The 14,035-nt window shown below is 41.2% G+C and overlaps 2 protein-coding genes across 4 annotated transcripts in view; one reads left to right on the plus strand and one right to left on the minus strand.

Moving 5' to 3' along the window:
* Window positions 1–4,734: 4,734 nt before the first annotated feature.
* On the minus strand, window positions 4,735–8,477 carry TIGD4 (tigger transposable element derived 4). Its single transcript, XM_065692835.1, has one exon. It carries the CDS (start codon window positions 7,884–7,886, stop codon window positions 6,348–6,350), a length of 1,539 nt encoding a protein of 512 aa, XP_065548907.1. The 5' UTR covers window positions 7,887–8,477; the 3' UTR covers window positions 4,735–6,347.
* ARFIP1 (ADP ribosylation factor interacting protein 1) overlaps window positions 8,415–14,035 on the plus strand; it is a 43,914-nt gene continuing 38,293 nt past the window's right edge. The window contains exon 1 of one of the 3 annotated variants that reach the window (XM_065692857.1): window positions 8,415–8,625. The gene's annotated coding sequence lies outside the window, so the exon portion shown is untranslated. The remainder of the gene's footprint in view (window positions 8,626–14,035) is intronic. The other 2 variants (XM_065692847.1, XM_065692862.1) reach the window with 2 other exon arrangements.

Genomic DNA, 14,035 nt, shown 5'->3' on the forward strand with positions numbered 1-14,035 from the left:
TTGAAGGTTTAACACTTCTACCATGTCTGCAAAGGTCAGTCCACACACAGCCTGAGTCTACAACCCCCCTGGAAGTCATTAAGGGCAGATCTCTGCATCGTATAAATTCTTGCAATTCTGTCACCACAGAGAGAGAGAAACATGGGGTTCATTTGAGATCCACAACTCATTCTTTTCCCATTAGAGCTGGGAATGCTTTTAAAGAATGCAAATATCTGGTACTCAAAAAGAAAAGCAAAAAGATGCCTATATTTAAAGCCTATGAACCAGGCGGGTGGATGGTACAGAACTATCCCAGTTTTCCAAACTGGGGGACTGATTGGATCAGTTAGGCATCTGACAGGGCATGTGTAATCCCTGAGGAGCTGGCATGGCAGACAGGAAAGAGAGTGGAGGTGAATAATGAAAAGCAAACCGGTACCTGCATTTCTGCTTTTGGAAGATGTAATCTCACAAATACGTACCTTGCCTGAGGAACTGTCATCCCGGTAAGAGGCTGGCTTAACCCACTGGAGAGGCAGAGCAGCAGTTACACCTCCCGCTGGCTGGAGCATAAGGGCTCTTTTCCATACGCTGCAGAATTTCCTCCTAATTCTTGCAGACTAATATGCTGGTGAGCATAGCAGAGCTACCCACAAAGAAGGCTGTTCAAAATGATCATGCTACCCCCTATGAGCCACTGGGTTCTCCCCTCTGTGTGATGAGGTGAGAGGATGAAGAAATCAAATGAATTTTTAAATTCATAAAGCATCCTAATCCCCATTCTAAATAATCCCTTAGGAAGCTTACATTAATGTAAATTTCACATAATCTCATTGTCCAGAATGCTATCTGCCATCCTAGTAGTAGTCCTCAACAGATCAACACTGAGAATACAGGCATTTAAAAAGGAATATAGGTTTGGAGTTGCACATGTGTATTATGGCTCAGTATAGATAATGGTATAGGTATTGTTAGGGAATGATAAAGTCCTTTTAGCCCCCTAAAGCTGTTTAACCTTTAATATTTAGGATGAAATTGCAAGGTGGTTTCATTAAGTTTGCCGAAAACTCTCCTGTTAGCTGTAGTGGGCAAGTTGCTAGCTTTAAATTAGATTTTGTGGCATCTTTGAAGGTACTGTATGATTTACGGCTCCTAACTCTACATGGGCTGAGTGAATACCAGGTGAGAATATGGCATAAATACCTACAAGCTTCATTATGCATTTATTTCAGCTTTACCTTTTTTAGTTCTGGTTTCTGGTGCCAAGTGCTATAAAAGCTATGAAGCACAACAGTGCCAAATTGGCAATAAATTATCAAATCTTAAATTTCAGTTCATAAGAGGATTTCTTTTGCATTTTCGAAAAAGCGGTTGGTAATGGCTCACATAGGGAAAGCCCTTCTGATGGGGCATAGACAGTTCTTTAGAGTCATTCAACAAGCTGAGCTGAGATCCTGTAGCTCTGTCTGCCTGTAACTTGTCTTTTCTGTCTCACTGTTACATGTCTGCAGTCTATACCACATCTGCTCCTCTGCATATACTTGCCATATAATGCACTGAGTCTGTTCACTCTCAGCTCTCACAGGAAACTGAGGGTTTGTCTCTGCTAGAATTTGAATTGTAAAGCTTGTCTGTGCCATATGTTGTATATGTAATGTTCTTTGCCACTTTTTCTCAGAGCACTAAATTTGATATCCATCAATTAATTCTGAAGTGGAACTGAATTATAGGTGGCCATTTCTTGCCATCCTACGTTCAGATAACCTGCGGTGTTATCTCTTGTACCAATTTCTGTGGCTAATTTGTGTACGGATGTGGACTTTCAGAGGACTCTGAATATTGATTTTGAATAAAAGTTCTGCTTAACCTGACTTACAAGTTCTTCTTGAGTTCCTGCAGGGAAATCTCAATGGACCAGGACCTCACCTTTTAACTCCTCTGTTGTTATGATCTACCTGCTTTCTTCCATGACCCCAGGCCATACAGGTGGGGTACAAATCCGAACAGGGCATAAATATTTGAAATCTCACCAGCAACTACTGAAATAGGAAAAATACCAGTGAAAATAGACAACAAAAATGCAAATTCGAATCAAAAAAGTTGACATGGTTGGACTTAATGATCTTAAAGGTCTTTTCCAACCTGGACGATTCTATGATAGAAACCAGCTAATGTCTGAGCTGGCTTTCAATCAGATTTATTTTATGCAACATTGTAACAAAGTTTTGTTTGTGGGTTTATTTTTTAATAAAAGGCTTAAAAATAAAAAAGTCAAATACATGCTGGTGACCAGGAGTGCAACAGTAAGGTTCAAACAAAGGAAAGACTTGAAAGTACTAAGAATACAGAATGATGGGAGAAAACAAAAGGCAAAGAGGTATATTTAGAGAAAGCAACATGCTTTTAATCATTACGTAATGTTTGGCCTAAGGGTACCACGAAAATATGCCAAGTAAAATAGAAAGTAAAAAACTGGCTGTCTCCAGAAAGAGTTGATTATTTGGTTTTGGAGAGGAGAAACAGACATCAAATCATGGAAAGGAGGAAAAGGGACTTTGATATGTAGTTTAAACATTAGATGTAGCCAGTAAAAGATGAAGGAAGAAAGATCCAAATAGCTGAGGTTAGGGGTATGATAGTTAGAAATGCAAATTTAAAGTGAACCATGGCAAGGACGCTGTACAGGCAGATAGGGGTGAAAGAGATGAAAGAGAAAAGGGAATAGTATAGGTGAAGATACTAAATGTCAAATTGAGAATCTCAGAAGCACAGGTCAGAAGGGACCACTGACAAAAGGAAAAAATGGAGACACCTGAAGGGAGAGAAAGATTACGTGGTTTATAACCAATTCTTTCAGACATCCCAGGTGACTGCTGGAAAAAGCACTCCTCACCCTCCTCTAAAAAAGAAAATACAAAAAGAAATATGGACATACTAAATATTCTTAGCTAAATGAAGCAAAGATTTGGGAAGACAACTAAATACAGCAACGGAGAAATTCAGGCCTGAGATCACGAGCATGCATACCAAGAGGGTGACAGCAGCTGATAAATAGTACGATTAAAAAATACCACCTGCAAAAGATAATATTAGAAATAAGGAGAGTATGGAGAAAAGCAGCTTGCCAGAAGGTTGTGCCAATGATCCTAACACCGACGCTAGAATATCAAATGATAGAAGGCAATAGTTAAAAAAAATGTGGAAAAGAAATATAATTTTAAACAGCGAAATATCATAGTTCATCATTTATACAGCTTAGAAGTACAAGGCACTGACCCCACTAGAAGAAAGCAGTGGTTTCAGTAAGGTGTCTCCTTGTATGCACGATACAAAAATGACTTTGAGGATGCTTTTGATTATATCAAACATATTTTCCAATTTTTTTTTTTCAATTTTGCCCTTGTTTGGATGTCAGTTATATTTTTAAAGCTTCATACTTTGAGTTCATGCCTCTAGAAGTCACCTTGGGTTACTGAAAGTGACCTCACTGACTAGATGCCAAAGCACACAATCATTATCTAAGTGGAAAAGCATACAGCAAAAAGCACGTAGTTGTCCAAACTAATATCTGAAGTATCAGAGTAAATGGCAGCCTTAGTAACCTGCCTTTTGTAGAAAAGGTTCTTCTTTCTAAACATGGCGCAGTCTAAAGCAATGTTTTTCCTCTCACACCACACGATCCTACCCAGATATAAAAAGCCAGTGTCCTGGTGGTTTACCTAGACACTATGAAAAAATCTCTAGCTCTAACTGTGTACATGGGCTAAAATGACTAACATTTACATAGCGTACCACTTCCTTTTTTGCTGCTAGCATTTTGGATCTAAGGAGTCTGCATTTCCCTGTGAACAAACACCTGAAAGAGCAACAAGCTTCAGAATGGATCTCACATTCTCTGTTTGACTACGAATGTGACCAAATTCCAGGTGAAAAGAAATACTTGGCCTCCTCAATAATTTTGAAAGCTATAGCATTAGAATTTAAAGTGTCTGACCTAAAAGAAACCCTATTTCAGTGAGTTCATGTTTGCTTTGTTTCTCAGAATGAACTAGGTGGCTAGGAAAAAATCATATATTCTCTAAAGAGATGGGATTTTGACAGGTTCTATGTTTTGTAAAGCAAGTTACACAATTCAGCTTCAAAGTACAGGCCAAATTAGTAAATCCTTCCTGTAGTTTTCATGAGGGAGTATGACAATACTCAGTAATTTACTTCCTTCATTATCAGCTACCAGCATTATTTCCTCCCTCCTGATTTTCTAAGCCTCATCTTGCAATGATTACAATTCTGGTAGATTGAACCCTCATTTAACCAATTTTACTGCTTATTTACAAAAGTCTTTCTCACTCAGATCCAACACTTTCACACTCAGAATTCTCTTAGAGGGGACAGAGAGTCTCCTTATCTGGATCCCAGGCCAGTGAGTCCATGTGAAGTAAAATCTTAAAGAATAAACACATGTACTATACGTATACTAGATGTCTTTTTCTAAACTTGCCTTTAGCAGGGGCTGCAGCAAAGAAAACCACACATTTTAAGTATAAGAGTACTATAGGAAAATTATCCATAGGGCTCTGTGTGATTTATATGAACTTCAAATAAGCTTAGCCAAAATAAAAAGTACTTTTTATAAGCTTGTTCTAAAGTATTTGAGCAAGGAAAATGTATTGATTTATCTGATACAGCTTCTGGATTTAAAAGGCTTTCCATCTGTACTTTAATAATAGAACAGATAATGCAGAGGGATACCTCTTTCACAGAATCTATACATCTCTGGGTGGGATTTTATTTATTGGAATTTCAACAGATAATTCTTGTTTTATCAGAATATCCTTTGAATAGAATTCACATCAGATATTTCATAACAAGAGGGTTTTTTGTAGGGGTTCTAGGAAAACATTCACACAGTTTAGCCATAGGCATTTTCTCATGAGTGTCCATTCTCCCCCCCCCCCCATATTTTCACAGTCTTCCAACAATTTGGTTCATTTTCTGAAATGCTTTTACAAGTGGATAAACTGTCCCCACCAGAAAGAACAGTCAAAAAACTTCAGCCAATTTATTGAAAACTGAAGATTCAAATAAGCAAGAGATTGTTTCTCATGGCTTATAGGCACCATAACAGATTCTTTATTACACAGGTACCCTAAAAGGGCTTCCATGAAATATTTTGTTCTTCCTCTAAATTAGAAAAATTATCTCTAACTTTTGAGAAAATTAAAATTGATAGATATGGAAAATATTTAAATGGGTTTTGAAAAAAGTCAGGAGCAGTATGTCACATATAAATTGCAATTTTTGGCTCTGGTATGATTACATTGCTTGAAATGCATACTTGAAGATGTGTAAATGTACTCTGATTTACTCAACACTGCACTGACACAAACAGCACCTCTGCTCATGTCAGTTATAATAATAAACCACATCCATGCATTGAATCCTACAGCACAACCATCAAGTATAGTAAATAAAACAAGAGTTGGTAAGGGTTTGCAGATACTGCATCAGCTGGTTGTGTTCTGTAAAAATACATGGAGTTGCACAGAAAGACCTACATCAAATCCAAATACCAGAGAGGCTGAAGGGGACAGAATGACCTTCCCTTTTGACCTCTTCAAAGACCACGTAAAGGTTTGTTTGTCTTTTGACTCTCACATAAATGATCATGCCATTCCTCTGTATACACATATGAGCAGCTTTAAGAAAACAACACCCATCCCAAACTGCTAACTTTCTGCTGTTTATCATCTGCTGCAAGAATAAACTATGACCAGAATTCTTGAACAAGGACAAAAAACCCCACGTTAAACAACCCTTAGTTCTCAGAACTCCAGCATGGATTTTCTATGTTACTCCATTTTTTGTTGAAGTATCAAAAGCACCACGCTGATAAATATTTACTGTTCTACTGTCAACAATACCAGAGACACCAGTGATACTATCACTGTGAAGAAGTGTTAAATCTCTTCCTGAAGAAAGAATTCCAAGTGGGCACCGGTTCATCCTGAGTGCACTGAACTGCTCAGAGAATTGCTTTTGCCTCCACCGTACTTATTACGGTTATCATTTTAAAGGTTCAACTTATTTCCTCTCTCAACCCCAAATTTTGTGTTCTTTCCTCCTGATTTTGTGGAAAACTCCAGTTCGCAGCCCTTTTTCATAAGTTCAAATTTCTTTCATTATGTACATCTAGGCACCTAAGAAAAGTACACTAGACAACATTGCAGCAACACTTGTTATTAAACTGCCTATTTGTGTTTACTTATATATGATTCCTTTTTATATATTTCTATGTTTATACAATTCTTTATATAATTCTTTTTTTCTTCCTCCAACTACATGCTTTCACACTTTGCTAAAATTACTTATTTACATACTACATGTTGAATAAAATTCTCCAAGTCAGCTAGGGAATCATGAAGAGAATCATCCGTGTCTTGACCTCTGAGAAACTTTCGAAGGGTATCTAAAGCATTCATAGCCTCAGATTTTGATGGTAAAGGCTGTTCAGCTCCCTGAAATTGATCATCTTCATCCTCATCTTCATTGCAAACAAATGTCCCAGCTTTATCTGATTCACTTTCTTTGGCACGCAGCCCTTCATTATTTGTGGGCATTTCGCAAGTTACCAAGCCATCATCTAGAGCTGCATATTCCTCCAAAGATAAACCTTCTGGAAACTCCACTCCAGCTGCCTGTGCATGCGCAAGCAAATTAAAATCACTTCCAGCCTCTGTGTCGTCACCATTTGCCTTGGTTTCTAATTTGAATCCTGCTTCTTTATAATGTTTTACAATGGTCTCTGGTGTTACTTCCCTCCAGCACAGGTACAACATCTCAATTGCATCACGAAGAAGCAGCATAAACTCTTCATTACCTTCTACACAGTCAACAAATCTCTTGATGAGACAATGCCTATATTTAATCTTCAGACTTCTGATAACCCTTTGTTTCACAGTTGTACATGAAGAAGGGTCTGGAGGAAAGAACATTAATTTGACAGACTTCAGGTTCTTTACTTCTGTGTGAGCGGGGAGAGAATCAACAAGAATAACTACTCGTCGCTGCTGTGCTTGAAATTTGTCATCAAGTTTGTGCATCCACTGTTCAAACACTTCTGAAGTCATCCATGCCATATCATTTCCTACATAATCCACAGGTAGTGACTCCACATCTTTGGAAAAGTGTGGACTTTTGTTTTTTCCTATAATAAGCAAAGGAAGTTTCTCGGAGCCGTCCATATTTGTACCCACCACTAAAGTTATTCTCTCTTTGCTTAGTTCACCTACAGAACAAGTTTCCCCTTTAAATGCAAATGTGTTATGTGGTAACATCTGATACAACAATCCAGTCTCCTGAATGTAAAACACATTTTTTGGCTGGTACTCATTTAAATAATAAGGAAGAACATTTTGGTACCAAAGTGTTGAAGCATCTACTGTAGTAGTAGCAGCTGCTTCTGCAGGCTGAGCTCTGAAAACTAATCCATACCTTGACTTGAAACGATCAAGCCAGCCATTACTGCATTTAAAATCATTATGTCCGAGCTTCTGGGCAAAATCATTAGCCTTGAGGCGCAACATAGGACCGTTTACTGGCACGTTCAAGCACTGAGCAATTCGGTACCACTTCACCAATGCCTCCTCCAGGTCGGTGTAAAAAGCAGTCCTTAGCCTTTTCCTTTTAGGATCAAATCGTAAGGATTCAAAGGCTTCCAAAACTTTTTCTTTGTTCTTCATGATTGAAGACAACGAGTTCTTCTTTATGCCATACTTGGCTGCAATGTCTGCCTTCTTCTCACCGCTCTCCACCGCGCTTATGATGTCAATTTTCTCCTCGATAGATATGCTTTTTTTCTTCCTCACTGTGGGTTGGGACAGGGGACTCCCCGAAGCCTCAGCCATGGTGCCAGGGCCGAATTCCAGAGCCGCGCACCCGGGCAGGCACACTGGGGCTCTGCCGCTTTCGGCTGCGGGACGCCTTGGATGAGGCCGGTGTCCGGTCCCCTGCTCTGACCTCAGGGGCACGGCAGCTGGCAGGGGCTGGGGCAGCCACCCCGTTACAGCTGAGCCCCGCACGACAGCGCCTCGCCTGCGGAGCCGGCCGACAGCCGCGCCTCACGCCGAGGGCGAGACACGGCCGGCAGCACGGCTGGGAGCAGTGAACCCACACCCGCCCCACGGGAACGGGGCCACCGCCTCCCGCAGCGCCCACAGCACTGGGGGGGACGCCCCTCACTGCCTCCGGGCCTCCGAACCAGGGCCGCCCTTGCAGAAGCATCTGCCGGAGGGAGTGAAACTAAAGCGCCGGCAGGAGACGGGGAGCGGGCAGGGCAGAGCGCAGTAGGCAAGACAGGCGGCGCTGCCGGCCGCTGAGGCCCCGTCTCTGGTTGCTATGGCTCCGGCTCGGCGGGGCAGCAACCATAGACACACAGGCGACAGCCTAGAGAGGCCGCAGCCCGCCGCCGTCAGCCGCCTTTCCGGCCAAGTGTTTCCGGCTCCTCCTGGTACCGGAGGAGGAAGAAAATAAAGCTGGAGAAGGGGCGCCGGCGCCGCCCTGCCCGGCTTCCTCCTCCTGCCCCCCTCCCTTTATCCCTTCCCCCTCGGCACGACACCTCCGGGGTCGCAGCAGTGCCGCTGGCAGGTGAGGGGCAGGCTGGAGCCAGGCCTTTAGGCCCGGGGGTCAGGTCGGGCCCGGCCCGGCCCGGCGCGGGAGTCGCAGCAGCGGGGTTTTACCGCACGTCCCGCTCCGTCTGGTCCTACGTGTCACACCGCGGGAGCGGTCTCCGCTTCCCCAGCGATCCCTGCCCGCCGGCAGCGGGCGGCTGGGCCTGGCGGCGGAGCGGGGGGAGCCCGCAGTCGCCCCCGGGGGCTGCCCCCGGCTGCCCTGCCCGTTGCCACGGGTGCTGGCGGCTGTGGGTCGGGAGCGCGGGGCCGTTTACGGTCTGCCCATCTCCCTGCCTGTTTATGGCGGGATCTCCGCTTCGGGTGGTGGTGGGCACCCGGAGGGGGCGGGCAGAAGGTGGCTTTCGAGAGGGGGAAAGAGCACCTGTTCGTTAAGTGGGGGAAGCAAACTTCAGATGCTACATAAATTTCATGCCCCTGGGACTTACTGAGCACCCTGACGGTTACTGGTTTAAGCGTTTCAATTTGTCTTTTTGCAGCTGGCTTAATGTTCTTAAAACACGGAAACACTGCGGTGGTGTGTGACAAGCAGTTGTTACGTTTGGGGTGTTTACAAACCAGAAGCAATTCTTCCGGTGTTGCTTGCAGTACCTCTCCGATCCATCATTTTTCCCTGAAACCCCCTCATAGCCTTTCATCTGAACCAGGTGTCTTACCAGCGTCTAACGTGTTTTTTATGCTTGGTGGAACTCCTGACAAGGAGTTTGCCCTTGTTTTGTTATTTAAGTGTTGATTCTCTAGACAAGATAACAGAAGGGTTTTTTTTCAGGGTCGGGGGAGGATGTAATTTGATCAGTGGGACTCTAAACGGCTCTCTGGCTCATATGTATGTTTATGCATGTATGTGTGTATGCACATATGGTTAAAATGTAAGGAGTAACTAATACAGAAGAGCATTAGATTGGAAAAACTGGAAGCTGAGGCAATATCTTGATCAGCTGCTGCTTTCTGTTTTGGTAGTCATTGAAACCATAATGTGAATCCATGCCTTAGCTAATGCGGAGATGAGCAGAGTGTTAAGGCATTTAGGGGCAGGTTGACCTAGAGTAGGGAGTGTGGAAGTTAGTGGCAGCCCAGCTCTTCAGTCCTTGCCTTCGTCATGTCTTGTAACTTTCAAGCATAAGTAGATCATGCAAGTGGAGCAGCCAGGGAATTCAAGATCATAAGGAGGAAACTGTGATGTGATTGCAGCAGAAATCGTTTGATACAGTTCTTTAAATTCTTCTTAGAAACCAATTAATCTTAATGTTGACAAGAATTAGTGATAAGTGTTCATAGAAATTGAAATTAAGGAAATGTGTTATCATTATTTTCCACCAGCACTTGCATTTAGTGTGGTGTTACAAAAACATTCATTGTTTGTCTATGCCGTGGAGTAATAAAAGTGTAATTAACTTTATTTGGACAAAAGATATCTTGCTTTTGCTTTATTGGCAATTAACTTAAGAACTTAAGTGAAGAAGCAGTGCATCCTGCTCTGAAAAGCAGGTGTAATCGATGAGGATCGTGTGGTTCTTGTAAGTCATTTACTTAAGTAATGTAACTATATGAAGAATAAATCCTTTATTCAAAGCAGATTTATTGCTGATGAGATTTAATTCATATTTGCATGGATAAGCAAGTAAGAATTCATGTTTTTTTAATTAAAAGTCCACATGCGTGCTCTTATAACCACTAACTATAATTGGTTAAATGTCTCTGAAGTCGTCATCCTGAAGGAGGCTTGTTGTTTATAAGTTCCTGCTTTGCTTTCCATTTTACTTTGTACTTTGAAGAAATTATGTATATAAATCCCCAAAACTTTAAAATTGTTCACTTTTAGTTATGGTGAGCTATAACTGAGGTCGTAGTCAGCTATGCATTTAAAGTGGCTTTGCCATGAGGGGAGATTTTCAGTCTGTTCTGTCTCTCTGTTTTACTTTGGTGCAGTAGTTGTGTGGAGTTGCAGGATTGGTCTAGTGGGAAAAACCAGATAATCCAGAGGGACATGAGTGATGAGGACAGGGGTTCAGGCTCAGATTAATGTCAGAGTATGGATCAGGCATGTTTTTTCCAAATAGGAGATCTTTGATTTGTTGTAATTGCGGGTGATAGTAACAAATGTCCCAGTACACTGAACACCTGTTATGTTTTAAAGTCATGGCTGCTTTAGTGAAAAGGTAATTGATAACGCGGAGTTCACACTGCATTGAAGATCAGCGAGCTCTTATAAAGAGCCTTTCTAATACCTACAAGAGCACTGAGATGCAAAAGTCTCTATGCATTTTTTTTAATGGAACCTTAAATATAGGTAATACATGTATGTAGAAACCATGTTTGCATGATTTCACATGAATATCTTGCCTTCTGAATCTTTGTAAACATGTAATTTTTTTACCCTTACATCCAGCATGTGATGTTTACATGCCCTTTTTTTTTTGCCACTGAAGCAGTCATCAGCAAATTCTGTAGTTAAACTAGAATGTGCAGTTAAACTTACAGCAAAAGCTGCCTTTAATCTACAGTTTTTCCCTTCTCATGTCCTGAAGTTGGTCTGTGTGATCCTGCAGAGCTGTGTTGAAAGTATTGCTACTACTCATGGGAGAAGAATACTATGCAAAAAAGTGTGTGTGGAAGTTGTAACATGAATAGTGAATTAATTTGGATTTTACAGACTTAATTGTCATTATGCAGTGTCTTCTGTAAGGGTTTATGACATGATTTGTGCCTTGTTAAGAGTTCTTAAGGCAATCAAGAAAATCTTTTTCGCTGCTTGTATCATTTAATAGTTTTAGACAGCATTACCGTGGTATGTAAGTTTATGAGGTAGAAACGTAAGTCCAGGATCAAACTGAAGTATAAATTGTTGTAACAAGACTGCAGTACAAGATGAATTGAGCTTCTTGTTTAACCAGCAAAGGAAAGAAATTACACTCTTCTAGTCCATAATGGAGATGTGTTAACTGCTCAGAAATAAGCTGTTGAGCAGGAGGTTGTTTTCAGCCACAGGCTGAGTTTGGACAGGACTCTGGGGAAAGCAGCATGTCTGCTGTACAGTCTTTCATATTCAAAAGAATTATAGAAAATTAAAAAAGACAAATTATATTTGTTTTCTAATTACTTCAAGGCATTTTGTATTGGTTGGGGAAAAATCCAACTTTATTCAGTGGTAGCCCTGAATGAGTTGTTTTTCTGGAGAAAAAATGTCTTGTTTTGTGTGTTTGGTTTTCCGAAGTAAAGTAGTAGGTTATCTGGTGTACTATTATCTAGATGATCTAGCTGATTCAGTTTCTCAGCCTGTGTGTCCTTATTTCCTTTGTCATGTGAGCTGCTTACCTTATTAATTATTTGCTTTAATTGAAATGTCTTATAGCTTAGGAAACACAATATCAATAAAAATAATGATCTCGTCATAGTTTTTCTTAATCTGGGATGTGGCTGAGCGTGTGTAAAATGGTGCAAGACTTAATGAAGCCATGTGTGAATTATGCTCAATACTGATAGACTGTTTAATTTTTGATGATTGTTTGTCTCCTCCGCTCAAACAGCTGAGTGGGTTGCAGTGTCACCTGTAGTTACCAGCTATTAGAAATGAAATTTAGCTTCTTATTGAAGCTCTTTTAGGTACATAACTTATCTTTCATGATCACTGTACTCACAGAGCTGATTTCTTGCACATGTGCTCAATGTTACTGACTTTCTTTGCCTTGTGTAGGTTAGGGGGTTATTTTTTTGAGAATAAAATGAAAGGGATTCTGTTTCTAGTTAGGTGTAACAGACTTAACTTCCTAGGTTCCAGTGGCTTAACATGAATATAAACTCTCGATGTTTGAGTAAATCTCATGTCTTAATAAAATTGTGATCTTTGTAATGGTAGGATACAATTAATGTATTGTTGGCAGGTGACAGTAAATAACAGCAGAAGAACCTTGTTTGACCTCCTGGGTTTTATGTCGCAAGTTTAGCTTTCTGTGTGGGGAAGGTTGCTTTGCCAGTGGAAGCTTGTGCTAGACTGTATTCCTAGTCCTGGTTGTATTTTAGAGAGAGAAAGACCTGTTCACCATCAAAAGAAGGAGGTTTCTGTTTGCCTCAGAAGAACATGTAAAATAAATGCTTTCTGAAAGTCTACTTTGGTTTCTGTAAGGTGCAACATCTGGCTCTTTTCAGATCTATTGATGCATGCCAAACCTATCTCATGTTCTGATATGTCAGAAAACAGCAGTGAATCCATAGCACTTGATGAGTCTCATCCAGCTGCAGAAGAGGTTCAGTCCGACCGAGATGATCATTATATTAGTGTGAAGTCAACCATTCCCAGCAACAGTTTCAGGCCAAAACTTCTCACATACAGGGCACAGGGAAGTTAGTATGGGGGTATGAGTCCATGCACATTATCTTGAATGGGTGGGGCTGCTTTTGAGACACTATGATGAACAATTAGTGCATAACAAAGGATTACTTCAACCAGTAGTTTATTGGTGTGCTGCAGTATTTGCTTTGCAAATTGAATAGATTTAGGTGTGGGAGAGTCTGAAATGTGCAAGTACTGCAGGAAGAAAGGGTTGATATTTAAAAGGCGGCAATCTTTGTGCAACTTCACTATAATAAGGCACTGGATCTGCTGCTGGAATGGTGAATCTTTTGGGGGGATTTTCTTTTGTGCATTAGTCATTCATACCTAATACATCAATACAAATTTAGGAACTTCTTTAGATTTACTTTAGGCTCTTCCCCCTTCCCCCCCTTTCCCTCCCCTTTCCCTCCCCTTTCCCCTGGACTCAGGGTTTTTTTTATATACTTAGTTTAAATCAGCTGTGAGCTCCACTTACCAAAGGGCACTTGATTCAGCAATCATACTCAGTGTTTCAACAGAAGTACTGTTGTGGTTTGATGGTTTAGTTTCATCTCAGATCAGTAAGATTACCATTGTTGTGTGAGGTTGCAGGAGCACGCATCCAGAGGCAAAGAGAAATGGCTGCTGGTTTTGGCAGTAGATTACAGTTAGAGTAAGTATTTGGTCAAGGCCACGTTGGACAGAGCTTTAAGTTATATGGTCTAGTGTGAGACATCTCTGCCCATGGCATGGGGGTTGGAGCTGGATGATCCTAAGGTCCTTTCCAGCCCAGACTATTACACAATTCTGTGAGATGCTGCACTGCAGAAGTAAGCTGATGCTGTGGCTGAGAGCGATCTTTAATTCTCAGTTTCTTACTGTATTGTCACACCTTCTGTTTCATAGATGCAAGTCTTAGAGTGTGTGATGAACTAATTTGAATGGGAATATTACCTATCCACTTTTTGAGCCTTGGGCATCTTCTTTTAACATGCAGTGTTTCTGCAATCTTGTTTTCTGTACAAATGAGTTGTTCTGACCCAGGGAGCAGGTAGGG

This window comes from Lathamus discolor, chromosome 1 (assembly GCF_037157495.1).
Source record: "Lathamus discolor isolate bLatDis1 chromosome 1, bLatDis1.hap1, whole genome shotgun sequence".
In the NCBI taxonomy this organism is placed as follows: Eukaryota; Metazoa; Chordata; class Aves; order Psittaciformes; family Psittacidae; genus Lathamus; species Lathamus discolor.

Coding starts and splice junctions, on each gene's coding strand:
- TIGD4 (XM_065692835.1), bottom strand. CDS start 7,886: ATGGCTGAGGCTTCGGGGAGTCCCCTGTCCCAACCCACAGTGAGGAAG.